Source organism: Astyanax mexicanus, chromosome 23 (genome assembly GCF_023375975.1).
Source record: "Astyanax mexicanus isolate ESR-SI-001 chromosome 23, AstMex3_surface, whole genome shotgun sequence".
Taxonomy (NCBI): domain Eukaryota; kingdom Metazoa; phylum Chordata; class Actinopteri; order Characiformes; family Acestrorhamphidae; genus Astyanax; species Astyanax mexicanus.
This window is the reverse complement of record NC_064430.1, coordinates 18,292,826-18,313,519: the sequence shown is the minus strand read 5'-3', so window position 1 is coordinate 18,313,519 and position 20,694 is coordinate 18,292,826. Positions and strand designations below refer to the sequence as shown.

The window sequence follows — 20,694 nt, the reverse complement described above, 5'->3', positions numbered from 1 at the left end:
AATACATTTATAATGGAAAAAAATGAAATTAAGTAAAACAGACATCAGTATAATAAGTATGCTAATGTAAGAACAGTATTACCCATTAAGAGCAGAACTAATTGTGGCATAACAACAGTATCTCAAGCTGCTAACTGTAGCTAAAGCTAAAGCAGCAAACACCTAAACCTAACTCTAATCATTAACCAACACTAAAATCTAACCCTACACCTAACCCTAACCTTTATTCAACCCTAAAATCTAACCCTACACCTAACCCTAACCTTAACCCTTAATCAACCCTAAAATCTAACCCTACACCTAACCCTAACCTTTATTCAACCCTAAAATCTAACCCATACACCTAACCCTAACCTTTATTCAACCCTAAAATCTAACCCTACACCTAACCCTAACCTTAACCCTTAATCAACCCTAAAATCTAACCCTACACCTAACCCTAACCTTTATTCAACCCTAAAATCTAACCCTACACCTAACCCTAACCTTTATTCAACCCTAAAATCTAACCTTACACATAACCCTAACCTTTATTCAACCCTAAAATCTAACCCTACACCTAACCCTAACCTTCATTCAACCCTAAAATCTAACCCATACACCTAACCCTAACCTTTATTCAACCCTAAAATCTAACCCTACACCTAACCCTAACCTTTAACCCTTAATCAACCCTAAAATCTAACCCTACACCTAACCCTAACCTTTAACCCTTAATCAACCCTAAAATCTAACCCATACCCCTAACCTTAACCTTTATTCAACCCTAAAATCTAACCTATACATCTAACCCTGACCTTTAACCCTTAATCAACCCTAAAATCTAACCCATACCCCTAACCCTAACCTTAACCTTTATTCAACCCTAAAATTTAACCCATACACCTAACCCTAACCTTTAACCCTTAATCAACCCTAAAATCTAACCCATACCCCTAACCCTAACCTTAACCTTTATTCAACCCTAAAATCTAACCCATACACCTAACCCTAACCTTTATTCAAGCCTTAATCAACCCTAAAATTTAACCCTAACCTTTATTCAACCCTAAAATCTAACCCATACACCTAACCCTAACCTTTATTCAACCCTAAAATCTAACCCTACACCTAACCCTAACCTTTATTCAACCCTAAAATCTAACCCTACACCTAACCATAACCTTTATTCAACCCTAAACTCTAACCCTACACCTAACCCTAACCTTTATTCAACCCTAAAATCTAACCCTAACCTTTATTCAACCCTAAAATCTAACCCTACACCTAACCCTAACCTTTATTCAACCCTAAAATCTAACCCATACACCTAACCCTAACCTTTATTCAACCCTAAAATCTAACCCATACACCTAACACCTAATAATTTCACTGCACCACTCACTGAACCATGCCCTCAAAATGCCACCTTAGTAAACACACATTATTAAAGAGAATATTGTTCTAACTACCCTAGGCAGTTCAAAAGGCGATCACTACGGCTGTGCGGTCAGCGAGAGAAACACACTAATTCCAGTAAAAGTGTTTTAACTGATGTGCCCACACAGTGTGCAATACATTTATAATGGAAAAAAATGAAATTAAGTAAAACAGACATCAGTATAATAAGTATGCTAATGTAAGAACAGTATTACCCATTAAGAGCAGAACTAATTGTGGCATAACAACAGTATCTCAAGCTGCTAACTGTAGCTAAAGCTAAAGCAGCAAACACCTAAACCTAACTCTAATCATTAACCAACACTAAAACACTTTATTCAACCCTAAAATCTAACCCTACACCTAACCCTAACCTTTATTCAACCCTAAAATCTAACCCATACACCTAACCCTAACCTTTATTCAACCCTAAAATCTAACCCTACACCTAACCCTAACCTTTATTCAACCCTAAAATCTAACCCTACACCTAACCCTAACCTTTATTCAACCCTAAAATCTAACCCTACACCTAACCCTAACCTTTATTCAACCCTAAAATCTAACCCATACACCTAACCCTAACCTTTATTCAACCCTAAAATCTAACCCATACACCTTACCCTAACCTTCATTCAACCCTAAAATCACCTTCTTTTAAAGAGGTGGTCAAAACCACCTCTTTCTACACTCCAGCGCAAAAACTTCACTCGACTTGAGCAAAAACAGCAGCAGTAGGCAATGAGCACCTGCTGTTTTTTCCCTATTTTACTTGTGTTTACATAAACATAATACCTTTTACAGTGTGACAAAAAATTCTCTAAATGCTCTAAAACTCACTCCCAGGTTTGACATACTACAGAAGCTGCTCAATCAAATTCATAGGTTAAACATGCAGTGAAGAACATTGGTATTTAAATTATGTGAAACTGACACCAATAAATCCATAATTCCTGCTATTTACTATTTAGAAGTATTTTGTTTCTCAGTAGCATAGTCGCTGTGAAATGTGGAGAATAGTTTTGCGATATATTGAATATCGCTGAATTGCAATTTTGAGATATCACTGTTATCAGTAATTTACAGCTGAAAGGTGCTTGAAAACTTGAAAATGGGCCTTGAAAGTGCATGAATTTTACCTTGTAAAAGGTGTATGAACCCTGCCTGTTATTTGGCCTCAGAATAAAACAAAATGGTTTTATGATGATGAATAATGAAAAATGAGGTCATTTTAGCCTAAAATGCACCCAGCACCCGTTCATCTACTGGGTTTCGCTTCCTCGCATGACAATTTAAGGAAGTCTAAAGAAGTTTATTTTGGTTTAGAGGGAGTGCTCTGCTCAGACAGTGGCACAGGAAAAGCTTCTGCCACAAGGCCTTGTTCAGTAGCTACCTCTCATGCATACTTAAATGACATTATTACATTACAGACAACTTCTTGAGTATTCTGTGCAGGTGAGCATACTAGAGTAGAGTCAAGTTTTGGTGTTCTTTATCTCTGTTTAGTGAGTTCCCAGACATCCCAAGTTTCAAATATTTATTGGACTTGGACCCCCCCCCCCTTGCTGGGGGGAGGGGAGCGTCTTTCTCTACCTCACCCTCTCGCTCCTACACGCGATTGGGGAAGTCTGTGTTGCCTTCGCACGCATGCTACATTCCGGGAGATTTTATATTACTTGCGGGCATCAGGGAGCCGTTATTGATATGCAGTAGACTTCCAGGAGACTTGGGACTTGAGTTTATTTGAATGACCTTGCAGAAAACATATACAGATGCTACACTCTAAAAAACAGAGGTACGATATGAGTACTTTTTTGTACTCGAAGGTACACTCTTTATAATTGTACCTTCAAAGGTACAATATTGGTCTTTACGGGGTCAGATTTGTTCCCTCTGAAGTACAAAGTTATTTCTAACAGCAATAAGTACAAATTTGTACCATTTAACCAGACAACGTGTACATTCAGTATTCTGTATCACTGTACTAATGAACAATATATATTTAAATTGCACATTTTTTATTTGAAAGCCAGACAATTTTGTATCATCAAGTTTTTGAGCCATATTTAGTTGATGATAATGTTTATAATCTTTATGATCTTTACTGCCACAAAAACCATGGGTACAAAAAAGGACTTTCACTGAAAGGTACTTTTTTGTGCCTCAATATAAGGTACAGCCCCAGCGACAAGCTTTGTACTCTTTTAAGTACAAATCTGTACTTATATTTCTTAGAGTGTAGGGGAAGATATTGTCACTGAAATATGTTTTTATTTGCAATATACTGTATAGTGTGAAATTAAGAATGCACCAGAAGGCAATAATCCAACATGTCAAGTCATTACATTAATAATTTCCTCTGTGACCTCAAGTTAGGAGCAAAATAAATGGTATTGGGTGGATATAATCTGCATCTGGCCATTTTTTGTGGAAAATAAAAGCAGTACAAATATTCATTTTAGTATCAGCTAAAGCTTGCATCAGCTTGTAGAAAGTTGTAACATGATTTTTTGGAATATTGCAGTTCAGTTCAATATTTTGACATTGCCCTTGATATTGCATGTAAAGCAACATGTCCGGCCCTACAGTATTTTGCATTAAGTGTTGTGCTGTACTGTATAATTCAGATTCAGATTATGATGTATTGACCCCTATATAATATTCCTGTAGTATTGTATTTTGTTTTTAGCTTCAACCACATTTGTATAAACATTTTTCCTTATTTAATCTCTATTTAAAAAAATGCAAACAGTGAACAGTAGGCAGAGTTGTAAAATTAATAGTACAACAATCAGTCTTTACCTACTTATATAGTCACATAAAATAAATACATTAAATATTAGATAAAAAGATTATTAAACATGGTTAAGAATATATGTACACCTACTTACATTTTTCTGTAGAGGCCTCTCAGATTGTTCACACCTACTGTGCTGTGTAGACTGTGTGAACAGGGCGTGAGTATGTGTTTTAGAGACAGCAAGAAAGATCATGATTTTTTTAAATACTGGTTTCCTTCCTTAATCTTTGCTCTTAGTTCTAATTAACACTCACCAAGTATGAACTTTATAAGGGCTAACATTTAACTACAGCCGTGTTTTAACTTTAGACATTCTAAAGCAGATTTACATATTCAGAACAGTTTATTCTCATTTCCAGTTCTGCTTATTTTTTATATTCACATTTTACATTATGCTAATTTCAGTAAATGAGTGAATGCTAAATGACTATCCTAGTTGTATTATTCTAGTTCCCATAAAGAACTGTTAAATGCTTAAATTACTTATATATAGTGTGTGTGAAAAAGTATTTGCCCCCTTCATGGGTTCATTTTTGCATATTTGTCACTCTTTTTGTTTCTGTGATGGGCAGTGATGCACCGCGGGCTGCCAGCAGGGGGGTTAGTAGACATAGGGAAAGAAATGGTAGGGTTGGATCTTAAAACTCCAACTCCCAGAATCCCTGGCGGTAATTAGTGTTAGCACCTGTACCTGTGAAGCAGCCTATATAAACCCCAGTCTAACCAGACCTCACTGTTGCACCTTTTTAGAGGGGTGACCGGAAACAATGAGTAAGAGAGAAAAAAAAGGGATAAAAAAAGAAAAACAGAAGAAGATAAAACTCATAAAATAAACCCAACACAAGAAGATAAAGGAGAGGAATAAGCCGTGCTCAATCCATTTTGAGTTTGGTTGTGTTTTAGTTTGGTTTATTTGAAGCTGAAAGTCTTTTGTTTGTACATGCCATTTTGTGGCATTTCTTTTATTCTGTTTCCCACTTTTTTCCCCACACCTCTTCTGAGTTTTTTTTTTACACCCATTCTCCAGTCTCCTTGGTGGAGAAACAGTTGCATAAGCACATTTTTTACAACCCTTTTATTTGAAAACTTTTAAAAGATCTGACTAATAAATAAGAGACCATATCCATAGAAGTAAATATTTAATTAAATCATATATACACATTATATCTCGTTATAAATATATCTCTCTTTCTACCTGTCTAACCGTACCAGTTTCAGATCATCAAACAAATTTAAATATTAGTCAAAGACAACATAAGTAAACAAAAAAATGCAGTTTTTAAATGAAGATTTTTATTATTAAGGGAAAAAAATCTACCTCCAAACCTACATGACCCTGTGTGAAAGTGTTTGCCCACCAGTTAAAACATAATTTTATTGTGAAAATAAAAGGATAAAAGCTGAGAACAGAAAGAGTAGTAGAGAACTGTCTGAGGATGTGAGAACCAATATTGGTTCCCCTGGTAAAAAAAAATATACTTAATTCTACTTAAAACATATTGAGAAATGTCTAAGTATGCTGTAAATATACAGATTTATGTACTTACCTAAAATAAATTAAAAGTACTTTAATATTATGCTTTCATTAAATGTTTGAAAGTAAACTTTGATCATACTTTTAAAAAATACAATATAGTGTACTTAAAAAAATTGACTACTAGTAAATATACTTTAAGTTTATTGTAATTCTGTATATTTATAAAATACTTATTCCAAATATACTTTTGTACATTTTTAGCAAAGTGAGTAGCAAAGTACAATGTATCATGTAACTTTAATTAAATTACTATCAAAATATATTTAGGTATTACATTAATATAACAGTTAAAATGTATTTCAATGCTCTGTTATTATAATTAGGAAAATATAAATATAAGTTAATTATAGGATACAAAGTAAATTTGTAACACGCTAAAAATTGTAGAACAGTATATTAAAATATATATTTTATACCCAACAAAGTATACTAGAAGTGTGCTACTTACAAGGTACAGGAACATAAAGCATATTTGTACTCTAATGTAAATAGATCACATATATTTAACATCAATTCTTAGTACATTCCTAATATACCTGGTGTACAATAGTGATACAGTTGTAATAATCATTAAATGTATTCTAATTTACTGTACACATATTTAAAATATGGTGGTACGTACATGAAGTAATATGTTTAAGTGTTATTTAAGTATATTTAAAATAGTTGCATTTTAGTACAGTTAAGTACACTAAATACAAAAAAGTTGTTCCGTTTTAGCACTCTTTAAATATACTGATTAATAATGTGGCTACAAGAACACATAATAATAATAATAATAATAATAATAATAATAATAATAATAATAATAATAATAATAATAATAATGCTTAGTACACTTTAATCTATTTTTTTCACTAGGGTCCATCAAGTTTACAACACATGGAACTGTAGCTAACCTCCCTAGACTTGGATGGAAGAAAAAAATTGATGAAAGTTTGCCTCGCAGGATAGTCCAGATGGTGGATAGCTATTTAATAGTACAGAACAAAGTAAACTGTCAATTATGGCACACAATCTTAAACTAGCATCTGTTAAATCCATTTTTTTGTTGTTGTTTCAGCCACACTCTATCTACAATGTACAGACTCATGTCTGCAGTAGGTTTTATTTTTTCACCACTGCCTTTCAAACAGCCTGAGAGCACCATTGGTAAAATCTTCAGAGGGTTTGATGTGAAATGCTCTGCTTTAAAGGTTGTTTGTTTGATTAGAATTCAGAGGTCTCTGCTGTGTTTATAAAACGACTATGCTTGACAACATGGTACTTTTTTTATATAATTTTATATAAATTTATAATTTTATCCCCATTTTCTCCCAATTTGGTTATCCAATTGTCCCACACCTTTGTGTGTCCCCATCACCGGTGGCACCTGCGATCCTTGGAGGATGCGGACAAGCACACGCCTCCTCCGACACCTGTGAAGTCAATCACCCCTTTTTTCGAGCTGCTGCGGATGAATCATTGTCTGAGCGGCCAGCACGCCCGGAGGAAAGCACAGCGGCCAGGTTCCGATTCATCCGCTCACAGACGCCTCGTGCCGCCCGGCGCCACCTTCAGTGTGATGGGGAAAGAGCACCATCTACCCACCCGGAGAGAGCAGGGCCAATTTCGCTCCCTCTGAGCGCTGGCGGCTGACGCTCGTGCCGTCCAGCGCCACCTTCAGTGTGATGGGGAAAGAGCGCCATCTACCCAGATGCTCAGAGGGAGCCAATTTTGACGGCAAAGCCACATGAGCGGGGGTTCGAACCTGCGACCTCCCGCTCATAGTGGCAGCGCATTAGACCGCTGGACCACTCGGCGCCCTCAACATGGTACTTTTTAAAGTAAGGTATATGTTATGATTCATAAACAGTTAATCACTTTATATAATCAGTGCTGAAATGTCTAAAAATAAGTGTAATAAATGATAGATAACTGCACTAAACTATTATAACAATAAACTTAAACAAACAAAAAAACATTTGCTACAGAAAGGAGAAAATATGAAGCCACTGAAATCCTGAAAACATACTGGAATAAAACTGTAACATTACATCCCATCAGAAAGTCACTCTGTTGTTTTTTTTATGTGAGTTTGATGCTGCTCACATGATTAAAACTTTAGAAAACCTTTCTATGGTTTCTGTTTAAAGGATCTCTACACATTTTCATAATCTGCAGAATCTGCCGAAGATCTTCTCTGCATAACTGTATGCTGCTCGCTGTGCAAAGTCCTCACACCCTAAAAAAAACACACCAGAGAAAAGCATTCAAACAACACAAACACACACACACTGCAGTCTGAGTCACTCTCAGATAATCTGAAGACATTTTTGCGGTTTAATCCTGTGTTACTGGGAGAGTCTCTAAAATGCTGGAAAATAAAAGAACATACAATAATATGTATCCAACTAACTACACTCATCAGGGGAAAACACACAACCATCAGACGTACCTGCAGAGTATCATAGTCTGAGCTGATGGTGGCGAGGTTCAGAGCTGTGTAAGTGTCGTCTGCAGGATTCAGACTCTTTTAGAGGGAGATGAGGAGAACACAAGTCTTTATTCAGTAGCAGTTTTATTGGAGGAAGTAAAGAGAAAGGAAGAAAAATCTTCCCCCAGTACCTGGATATGTGTGTCTCTCTCTGCTCCTCTCTTCCGCCTGATCACAGATTAAATATAAAGGGTTAGCTCACACGCAATAAAGCAGCGGGATCCATATGTACAACCGAAAAAATTGTAAAGACAGTATAGAAAAATAATGAAATGCTTAAAGACAGCAGTTTCATTTTCTCACCTCATCCACAGAAAAACAGCAATAAATATCATAAGCAGAACAACAGCAACTCCAGAAGCTGCGTATTTCACTGCTGTGTTTTCTGGATCAGAACAGATAAATTTAAATGATATAAACACGAGTTTAAAGTCACAGAATTAGAAAAAAATATGAGTGAAAGAAGAAGTGAATAAACAAGAAAACATAGAATCACATAAAATCAATACATACCTGTTGATATTGTTAACCAATCTGATGAGTTGTATGATCCTAATCGATTCTCTGCTTTACAGAAGAAAAGTCCAACTTCTCCTGCTGTTAAAGTTAACCTGCTGCTGTTTCCTACCAGTATGACATCACTTCCTGTCTTGTAGAACCAGGTGTAAGAGCTGGGAGGGTTGGAGTCACTGACACACTCCAGTATGGTCGAGTCTCCAGAAACTTGCTCAGATACAGATGGGAGTCTGGGAGGGTCTGAGCAGAACAGAAACAACTTAATCACTGAATCTATTACACCATAAAAAGAAAATATTGCAGTTTCATTTTTAATTAAACTGTTCCTGTTTGTCTCTTTTTACTATTGCTTCTCTCCATAAATTAATCCCTATTTAGGCAGGTCATTGTTACATGAGGAACTGGAGTAACGTAATTATTAATTATTAATAATTATTAATTATTTTAGTGATGTCCAAAATACAAGTGAGCCATTTATACGGACTGCACAGTCCTGTGTCAGTCAGTAAAGATTTCAGTATTTCACCTTCAGTAGGTTCCTTTGCCTCTTAAACATGGAGGAACTCAAGATATCTCGGGTCATTCATTCAGTCAAAGCCTGAAGATGAACTAAGGGACTACTTAGAGGCACAAGGCTTTTGACAGCATTAGGTAAGCAAGTCTTTGAGTAACGTATCCCATTGTTTATCAATTCTACAAGACAAGTGCGTAATGCAGACAAGTGGAGGAGCCCACATGTGCGCAGTGCTCACTATAACATTCTAAATTGTTAATTAAAAAAAGTTGTTAAAGTTGTTAAACTTTTATTAAAAAAAAAAAGTAAACAGTTTGAGTTGTTACTTTACTATATCGTGATTATCACGCCATAGCTTTATATAAAATAAAAAATAGCATTAAAAAACAGAGCCTGTGGAAAACTGGTGGGAAATCTTGTCCCGACCTGGCCCGAGATCGGGCAGAGAATCTAAGCTTTAGTTCACGTCCCTATCTGGGTGGGGTTTCCCTGTTTCTAAGTTTGTGTCAGGTTTGGGTTTCCTCCCATAGTCCAAAAACATGGAGCTCAGGTTCATTGCCTAGACATGGATTGGCACACCTCGGTGCCTAATGCACCCCCAAGGTGGATGGTCATTTCCGGTTGAGAGTACGCTGTGTGAGATTGGCTGCTGCTTCTCACCACTGTTCATTGGTTGGCTAAGAGCTGAATATAAATGACTGTGTTCAAAAGTTTTAGTGCTATTTAAGTAAGTCAATAAGTGTTATCAACCTTTATATGCTAATTTTCAAACCAAAAGTTCTAAATTTCCATTTATTCTGATGGGAAGATTTTTGATGTCATTCTGTTTTTTAAGAGGTGACAGCAGGTTGTAAATCATACATGTACCTCTACATGTAAAACTAATCCTGTTCAAATAGGGCTTTAGCCATTGTCAGTTCCCTTCATTGGAATCCTATGTCACACAACAATAAAACAACACTAAAATATAAAAGAAAGAGAGAGGTTTAAAGTGAGGTTCTTACAGACGGCAGGAGAGCGGAGCTTCTCAAACCCTCTTACAGCGCAGGAGTAGCTTCCTGCATCCACAGTACTGTCATCAAGGTAGAGTTCATTACAGGACTTGCCATATACAGGCTGTCCGTTCCTGTACCAGATGTAAGTGTAGTGGATAACCAGAGTGCAGGTGCTGCTACAGATCAGCTTCTTTCCTCCACTATTTGTGTCTGACACTGTAATCTTTAGATCTGCAGGAGATTTTACAGGAGGTTTGTTGTTATTTACATTAACAGAATATTCTTTTTATAAACTAAACTGTTTAACACAATGTAGCTCTACCTGTTACAGTCAGAGTAACACCAGCATGTCCAGTATGGTCTCCTCCATCAGTGTAGAATTTGAATCTGTATGTTTGAGTGTCGCTCTCTCTCAGGTTATAGATTATCATACTACAGTCATTCTGGGAGTTCTGTCTGTTCTGCATTCGTCCCTGATACTCCTCATCCTCTCTCAGATCCTCAGGTTCAGTATCAGTCTGATCTCTAATGAACCACACTGTTTTAATGATCTTCTGATTATCAGGGAAGGTGTAGTAACAGTGTATGTATGCTAATGATCCAATCAGAGCACAGATAGCTCTGGGGTTGTAAATGACCCTCCAGCAGCTCTTCTGATCTGAATCAGCAGAAAAACCTGAAACAAACAAACCTGTTAGAAAAAATATTATTCTGGAAAGACTGAAAGCCCTCCAGTTCTACATCAGCTTTGTGACAAACAACCAGGCCCGGAGTGGCTAATCGGGAGATTCGGAAGGATTCCCAAAGGCCGGCTCATGGCAATCTCGAGTTTGGCCAGGTTGGACGGAAAAAATTATTTTGACACTTATCTGTCACTTATCTAATCTTATTCTTGCATTCATTTCCATTCAACTACGTATGTATTCTCTATTCATCTGACAGCACAGCCCCTACTTCGCAGTAGATTAGATGGCTTTAACCGAGTGGTCTTTTCTGAAGCGATACATTTAAATATAGCAACAGAATAGCAGAAGCATCAGTCGGCTGTGATGGAGGGTAAAAAGAGGCCAGGTGGAGCCAAAAAGGCCAGATAAAAAAAAAAAGAAAGAAGATGCAAGAAGAAGCTGCCAAATGTGCAAAATTAACAAACTTGTTTTCTAGAGGACAGACTCTTGTCTTAAACACCGATCCACAAACCAGCAGATCCAACAAACCAGTCTCCAGTAATCCTTATTTATCTCCCAACAGTGCTTGAAGAAATTTGAGCCATAAAAAATTAATCTATTTTAATCCGCTGTAACCCAACTTCCCTTTAAGCTACCCATATGGACGGAAAGCTTAAAGTCTCGACTGATCAAATATGTGTCCGTCGACTTTGTCGGCCAATCAGGTGGTGAGTAGAATATACAAAAACAAATCTTTACTGCAAAATAAGTTATAAATAAGTAGTTTTTATTCTTATAAAGTTTCCAGTCCTTTGGAGAAAGAAAGTAGCATTCCACGTTTAAATCTCTATAATATCTGACCAGTGAAAGGGAGCAGTTTATAATTTTACCTGGTGATTCTAAACACTTAGAATATAGAGCTGCAAAAACACTTCATCCATATAAATATTTAATTTTATGGATCTGAAAATAAAAAATGAAAATAGAAAATCTGAAAAGCGCCTAAATTTCCTTCTTTTTTTAACCATATTTTGTCCATTACATGTTCAATTAAATCATTTTTTAAGTGTTTTCAATTCATTTTGTAAAGGCTTCTAAGTAATATTAATTCATAAAATTACATTTTTTACCTTTTAATGTTTAAGTGAAGGGTGTTCTGTTAACTTACCAATATATACTTGAACTTATATGCAATAAAAAGGCATTGTAAGCTGCTGTTCCATTCATTCAAATTCCTCCTCCATGGAAAAAGTGGGCCAGACTTGGGCATGAAACTCCCTGCAAACAACCTTGCATAATACATTTGTCACACACTTTCCTGTCATTGCGTTGGCTACTTAGGCTCTGCGTTCCCTATTTCTTGCCCTTTGATGTTTTACCAGACCTTCGGTGGCTTACAGAAGACTTTGCTCTCCCACCAAAAAGCCCCTTTTTTTGCCTTATTTCGCCTTTGCTAACAGTTCGCCCCGATGACTGCACACCACACTGATGCTGCATCTTCCGTTGATTACGGCAAACTATGGTTCGTCTCCCAAACTTTCCCAAACTCCCATACCATCTCTTATGTGTCGTTCATAACAGCAAAGTGGTGAAATAACCACGTCTCTATTATTCCAAACTCTTTAACTTGGGGTTGGGGGGTGTCTTAAGTAAAGTGTGATGTTTGTGCTGAGTAACACTTACACATTGAAGGAGAGCGATGCAAGCTTACAGACACCTGACAGGAGTAGCTGCCCTGATCAGATGGACTAGTGGAGTCAAGATGAATGTAGGAATCATGTGTTGCATTTGGCATGCGTTCTTCATTTCTGTACCAGAAGTAGTAAAGGTTTTCACTGAGGCTGCAGGTGGAGCTACAAGTCACTTTCACCTTTCTTTGTCCTACAGTCTTATCTTCAACCTTCATCTGCAAATCTACACACATACATACACACACACACACACACAGAATCATATATGCATGTATATCACATAATTCAGGAATTCAGTAAATCATAACTTATAGAGACTCTGTATGAGTGTGTGAATTTGTGATGATGTGTATTTACCTGTAACAGTGAGATGAACTCCAGGTGAAGCTGATATCCAGTCACTGCTTGGTGTTTTAAATCTGAAGTTATAAACTCCAGAGTCGCTCACTCTCACATCCTTCAAAGTCAGTTCACAGATGTGCCGCCATTTGCTATAATGAAATCGCCCTGAGAAATCTGGTTCTTTTTTCAGAACTTGTTCTTCTTCATCAGGCTTGTGGATCAGGAACCACTCCCTGTCACTGACACTGGAAGAATTGGGTGTTGTAAATGTGCAGGAGATTATTACTGTAGATCCAGTAACAGCACAGATACTCGGAGAGGAGAGATTTACACTGGACTCAGCCTGAACTCCTGCAATACACACACACCCACACAAACAAAAATGTTTAGATGTGATGGAAGACTCTCATTGTCATGGTTCTCCAATCCTATCCACAATGCACCAATGGAACCCCACCCCATTGGGGGTGTCTTGAGTAAAGTTAGGTGTGATGTTTGAGCTGAGTGACACACTGAAGGAGAGTGATGCAAACTTACAGGTGTAAGTTTGCATCATATGGACTGGTGTTATTCAACGAGTTCGTAAATTACGGTCACTGGTTTATACTGATTACAACACACTTGATCCAACTATCTGCCCTCACTGAGGTGAGTTGAGTGATGCAGCAGGAAAACTAGCATTACAGTGTTACTTCAAAACCACAGAGCTAACCCTGCTAGCTGAAGAACCACAGAGCTAACCCAGCTAACTGAAGAACCACAGAGCTAACCCAGCTAACTGAAGAACCACAGAGCTAACCCAGCTAACTGAAGAACCACAGAGCTAACCCAGCTAACTGAAGAACCACAAAGCTAACCCAGCTAACTGAAGAACCACAGAGCTAACCCAGCTAACTGAAGAACCACAGAGCTAACCCAGCTAACTGAAGAACCACAAAGCTAACCCAGCTAACTGAAGAACTACAGAGCTAACCCAGCTAACTGAAGAACCACAGAGCTAACCCAGCTAACTGAAGAACCACAGAGCTAACCCAGCTAACTGAAGAACCACAGAGCTAACCCAGCTAACTGAAGAACCACAGAGCTAACCCAGCTAACTGAAGAACCACAGAGCTAACCCAGCTAACTGAAGAACCACAAAGCTAACCCAGCTAACTGAAGAACTACAGAGCTAACCCAGCTAACTGAAGAACCACAGAGCTAACCCAGCTAACTGAAGAACCACAGAGCTAACCCAGCTAACTGAAGAACCACAAAGCTAACCCAGCTAACTGAAGAGCCACAGAGCTAACCCAGCTAACTGAAGAACCACAGAGCTAACCCAGCTAACTGAAGAGCCACAGAGCTAACCCAGCTAACTGAAGAACCACAGAGCTAACCCAGCTAACTGAAGAGCCACAAAGCTAACCCAGCTAACTGAAGAACCACAGAGCTAACCCAGCTAACTGAAGAACCACAGAGCTAACCCAGCTAACTGAGAATATATCATGTTTTTTTATTTTGAAAATATTGTGGCGATCGTGAAGCAGGCATCGACACGGGAAGCATGGTCAAACCAAAAGCTCTTTATTTAGAACAGGGCACGGCTCACTTACGGCATTTACAAATACCAGGAGCATAAAACCCAACTAACCCACATCCTTAAAATTACCCACCACTCTGCATAGACCCCTCCCAAGAGAGATGCCCCACCCCTGTACTCGCTACAATATGATTAAAAGAAATATTTTGCCTTAGTGTATAGTGTATATTTTGTATAGTGTTCTGGCATTGTGTGTATGGTTAAACGCAAACACATAGATTTGGACATAAAATGTGTATTAAAAAAGACAAAGAAAAACACTTGGATGTAGATTACAATTTCCAAAAAAAAATTAATGTATAATGTAGATGTATGTATATATTTGTGGTGCAGTTCAGCAGTTCACTAATTGGCTCTTAGGAGCACTGTTCCCAAAATCTCCACATATTTATTCATCTAATCTTCACAACAATAATCATCAATTAACGCTTAAAATAGCTGTGTTATACATCTATATGAGTTTTACACTTTCAACTGAATTACTGAAATAAAGTTACTTTAAAAAATTATATTAACATTTTTTCATTTTTCACTAATTTGTTTATGTAAGGAGTGACCGTACAGCCAGTGTTAATAGCCACTGTTTTTTTTCCCCTCCTCTTATTAGATTGTTGTCTCTGCCTTTTAGTACGGTGGCCGAGAAAGCCCAACGCAGTGCAAATTGAAAAGCGCTGCAAAAGCACAAAACACATCCATCAAAATTACAACACAGGCGCAGCAAATAGAAAAACGCGCTGCAACTAGAAAAACGCGCTGCAAATAGAACCACAACACAATGGAAGTGAGTCACAACACAACGGAATTTTCCCGGGGGACCTTAAAAGATACTGTACCAGCTAAGCTGCGTCTTCAGTAACGTCTCGGACTTCACTATGTGTACAAAGGACAATAAGTGGCAAACAAGGCGTTTTGTGAAGCAGAACTTTTAATAAACATAACTTACTTTTCAGAAGCTTGTTTGCCACTTATTGTCCTTTGTATACAGCTGGTACAGCATCTTTTAAGGTCCCCCGGGAAAATTCCGTTGTGTTGTGACTCACTTCCGTTGTGTTGTGGTTCTATTTGCAGCGCGTTTTTCTATTTGCAGCGCGTTTTTCTATTTGCTGCGCCTGTGTTGTAATTTTGATGGATGTGTTTTGTGCTTTTGCAGCGCTTTTCAATTTGCACTGCGTTGGGCTTTCTCGGCCACCGTATTTTAGGTATCCATATGGGCTGTTGATCTAGGTTCGCCCTAGTATCACCCAATGTATTTATCTGGTGCCTTCCAATATAGTGTGAACTTACTTTTACACCTGGTTTGTAAGAGACAGTTTGTTTTTGTGGATTAGGGATCTTAACCTGTTATAAGTAAATTATTTTGCACAGTGTCACAGTTTTGTTGTGCTAAATCTAGTAGTATTGTATTGCTTGTATTTATGTATTGTATTTTATTTGAGATGTCCCTACTGAAAAACCTGCACCAAAATACGCCCTTTATGTATAATACTGTGACCACAGTGTTGAGTAATGCTGCTGTTGCTATGGGCGTCACAGCAAGGTGCGCATTTGCAGGAGGCGTGATAACCACAAAGGAACTGACCTCAGTCTATGGGAGTTTATTTTAAGCTTCACACAGTTAAGAACATACACAAACACCTTTAGTATTTGCTTTAATCTTTTTATGTTTAAAATATTGACATATTTTGTAATTATAAAGACAGACAGTAATGGACAACACTGATGAGAGTTCTTAAAAGGTAACGTAGAATCACGGTAGATTCTTGTAAGCTACAAGAATGATGTCTGACTGACTTTCCTCTAATGTAATATAATTTAACATTGTTTAAAAATAGAAAATTAATTGTAAACAAACAAATTTTTTAAATTTAGCTCATAGTCTATGTGCAAAAACACCCAACAAAAGCAGTAATAAGTCTATGCACTGCACTGCACAGCGCTGCAAGTCAAGTGCGTAATACAGACAAGTGGAGTGTGCAGTGTGCACTTGAGCAACTTTTTTTGAAAACACAGTTTATATTGTGATTATCACATCACAGTTTTATATGTTAAATAAAAATAGCATTAATGAGTTCGGGTCGGGACTTGGGTCGGGTCGAATTTTTTTATTTATGATAATGAACATTAAATATACTTTCTCTGTTCCATAACATGTATTTTTAGGCAATATGCTGTAAATTATATGTTGTGTTGATAAAAAAATATATGTGTAGTGACATTACACTTTATAAAATGCACTTTAAGCAGTATTTAAAGTGTTAGTGTATTTTTCCCAGTAGCATTAAGGTGTACACAATATATGCATCAATACACAAACTAGTCAATTTACAACATTAAAAAGGTGATACTTAAATCTACTTAAGTTCACAGAAGATGCATGAAAAAAAATACTCAAAAGCACAATTTTATGCTTTTACGTTGTGTTTAAATGTAGCTTAATTACAACTGAAATATACTTAAGTTGCCATATGTTTCAGAATAGTACATTTAATATGTATTTCAGTGCATATTTTAATTTGAAAAAGTATGTACTTTTCCATGTTAGGTATATTTTTAAAACATATACTTGATACCCTTTTCTTTTACAAGGTAATTACAGGAAGGGCACACCTATCTAAGCCGAGCACTAGACACTATAGAAACCAAAATCTTAGAAACCATTTAATCTCACTTTAAAATAGTACATTTTAAAAACTCACTACTAAACTAAATAAACAATCCCAAAATATCTTATATTAACTATTACTAAAGTATAAAGTGACTTTATTAATTAGCAGCACATCTTATCTAAACTGATTTACTGTATTATTTGTACGAACACAAAGATTGAATTGAAACACTAATTAACTAAGAGACTTAGTTTAGATTAGGAAACAAAATAACCATAATATCAACACTGTAAAACTTGTGAAAAAAATGTGAAATGTTACCTGTAAGTAAGACAAATATTACTGCTGCTGTAATATACATCGATGTTCTGGTAGACATGATGGTTTCACAAAAAAAAATAAATAAATAAACTACATCTAATAAAGGCAGAGGAGACCAGCTGGTGATCTCAGTCTTGTAAGCAATTCTGACCATGGTTTTCATCAGAAAACGAAGTCATTAGTTGTGCTGCACTTTGTGCTGTCACACCTCCACCTCTTCTCTCTCTGCACTCAGAGGGTGCGTCTTTAACTTTTTGCTACTTTTCCTCTCCTACCCCGGAATAAAGTGGAAGAATAAGGAGATAAGGAGCAGTAATAATTGGGGAAATGGGACAGCTGATCCTTTTTTAATAGGATGTTGAGTACTGATAAACTGAGCCAATCACAATGCTCGCTTTTAGCTCCTCTAACACTGCCCAGCCAACTACAGCTACTGCAAACAGTCAGCAAATACAGCTCTGGAACAAATGAAGGGACCACTTCGGTTTCTGAATCAGTTTCTCTGATTTTGCTATTTATAGGTATATGTTTAGCTTTATGCCTAAATTACAGATTGTATTTCAGTTATACACACACACACATACACACACACAACACACACTACAAATAAACATGTTTATTATCATTTGAGTTCAATAATATAGAATTCATAACATAAGACAAGAATCCATACACACATGAATACACAATAACACTATCCTGGGTTTCATAATGAAAACGAACCAGAAAACAGAATCTATTTTATTGTACACCTTTGTTTTTTTTTTGCATAGCTTATAAATGACAGATGGAAACAACTGTCATTTCTGCAAAGATGTAAACATGTCACACACTTATTACTTGGAATGATGGCAGAGAAATGGGTTTTTGGGGGCCAGATGCAGAGGCCATTACTGTTCTTATTCCTTTTATTTAAATCTGAATACAGTTTATGCATATATTTTTGCATATTTTCTGATATTCTTTCAAATAAGAATTAAACTAGTCCACCAACCAAAAAATATCCAGCCAAAAATGTCCGGTCACTGCTGAAAAAGGATAAGCAGCAACAGATCCTGAAGATCTGTCTTTACATCTACAAGTTGGAGCAGCTATAGGTAGGAGTGTCTAATAGAGTAAACAGTAAGTGTCACAGTGTTTAAAACCTTCAGCAGCACTGCTGTGTGTGATCAAAAATAAATTTCAGGGAGGTACCCTCGGACCTGGGTTCACTCTTGTCTGTGATGTCTGAAGTCTGTAATAGCTGCTCAATGGTGGTCCTGTGGGGTCCTGATCATTGAAGAACAGGGTAGAGGAGGTAATTACAGGATGCAAAGAAAAAGATACACGACTACAGTCTGTAATTATAGAACTATAAATATTTCTATACCATAGATATTCTGACTGGAGCTTACATATATGTGTATATACCATTGTTTGCAGAAGTATTGATACTCCTTAAACTTTTTCACGTTTTGTCACCTCACAACCACAAACTTAAATGTATTTTATAGAGATTCTAAGCGCTAGACTAACACAACGTAGTAAGTAAAGTCATTTTGAAATGAAATAATATAAATACATGATAATACAATTATGGAGAGCATTTGTGAACAGCAATCTTTAGGTCTTTGCCACAACTTCTCAAAGAGATTTAGGTCAAAACTCTGTCTGGGCCATTCTAAAAGAAGAGTATTCTTTTATTTAAACCATGTTTAGGTTCATTGTCTTGCTTGATTGAATTATGGATTGAACAGTGCTCCTTGGGATGCTCAAAGCTTGGGATATGTTTTAATGTTAATGTTTGTGTTGATCTATTACTTAAAGGCTCAATAAAATACATTTAATTTTGTGGTTGTAATGTTACAATGTGAAAAAGTTCAAGGAGCATGAATACTTTGCAAGCCACTGGATACTGCGTATTAAACTGTACCATTTGGCATAACCGTTATTAAAAATAATAATAATGATAATATTGTTTAATAATAATTACATTCTTGTTTATTTATTTTCAAGCAACTGCATCTGGCCCACTACTGCACCATCATTCCAAGTGGTACAGTATGTGAGCTACTAGTATATACTGAATGTGGTGCAGATTCAGGTCACATAACTGTTGCTAGCGTTTAACACAAATGTTTCACTCTTTAGTTGCATAGAGTTTTATTTTATATTTATTATTATTTTATATCTTCATCTTAAGCATAAGTTAATAATATGGCTTTGCAAATTCCTTTATTTTACCACAGTCCCCTGAGCTTTTCAACAAAGCTGAAAAAAATCACTTTTCGCTTCCTCTTAATATTATATTACTTTTACTTATTATATTTTTGGTTGATTAGGCTTTTTGGTTGGATTTACACTAATCAGACATAAAATTAAAACCACCTACTTAGTCTTGCGTAGGTTCCCCTCAAGCTGCCAAAACAGCTCTGAACCATTGAGGTACTGAAGGCTCCACAAGAACTCTGAAGATTGACCAAAGATATTATCAGCAGATCTTCTTTAAGCCCTTTAAGTTTTCAGGTGTGTGGAACAACCATGGATCATATGCCTGAGCTTTAGTGCTACTGATTGTTGGTCCTTTAGAGGAGCACTTTTGGTAGGTACTAGACACTGCATACCAGGAATGCCTCAGAAGACCTGCCTGATGTTTTGGAGATTCTAACCCAGTCATCTAGCCTTTAAAAAGTAGTCTTCAAAATTAACGAGAGTTTCTCACGTGTGTCTCAGAATGTACTGGTCAGTGGTTCTAATATTATGACTGATTGGTTTACTATTTGTTAAGACCTTAATAGAGGTTTCTTGTGCTGCTCCGTCTAGAGGAGGGTGATTCATCCAATCTGAAGGTCACCTCATCCTTGTCAGTTCTTTAGGAATTAAAAATGAAATGCTAAAATGTTGGTAGGAAAGTCTTGAGCTGTAATGTTTCTGTAACAGACAGCCGATCATGATAAAAACTCAGGCCAGTCAGAAGTTCGATATCTCGAACTCGGGCCACATGATGTTGAGTCCACTCTTCAACCCATGAGTAGTCATTTCCTTTCTGTGAAAACAAGAAAAGAACAGGCAGAGATTAACAGAAACTCAAAGACAAATGTACCGCTAAAAGATCTAAACTTTTATTATTATTTTTTATTTTTATCCCATTTTGTCACTGATTTTTGTAGCCCTGTTTTAAGTGTCCCTCATAAAAATCTCAGTTTAAACGGTCATGTAGCCCTAACACTTCCCTCTACCCCTCCAGCCTA

The 20,694-nt window shown here is 36.7% G+C and overlaps 2 protein-coding genes across 4 annotated transcripts in view; both read right to left on the bottom strand.

Moving 5' to 3' along the window:
- Nucleotides 1-7,055: 7,055 nt before the first annotated feature.
- Nucleotides 7,056-19,386, bottom strand: LOC103035890 (sialoadhesin-like). The gene is made up of 11 exons (XM_049470880.1): nt 19,377-19,386; nt 18,659-18,733; nt 12,971-13,360; nt 12,600-12,836; nt 10,580-10,915; nt 10,267-10,488; nt 8,746-8,988; nt 8,536-8,617; nt 8,364-8,400; nt 8,194-8,268; nt 7,056-7,980 (listed from the first exon to the last, which is right to left on the bottom strand). The coding sequence occupies exons 1-11, from the start codon at nt 19,384-19,386 to the stop codon at nt 7,897-7,899; spliced, it is 1,791 nt and encodes a 596-aa protein (XP_049326837.1). The 3' UTR covers nt 7,056-7,896.
- Nucleotides 18,061-20,694, bottom strand: part of enpp1 (ectonucleotide pyrophosphatase/phosphodiesterase 1) — a 71,958-nt gene continuing 69,324 nt past the window's right edge. For all 3 annotated transcript variants that reach the window (XM_022668145.2, XM_022668143.2, XM_022668144.2), the window contains exon 25: nt 18,061-20,489. In XM_022668145.2, coding sequence (XP_022523866.2) covers nt 20,337-20,489 — 153 coding nt within the window. In that variant the 3' untranslated portion in view covers nt 18,061-20,336. The remainder of the gene's footprint in view (nt 20,490-20,694) is intronic.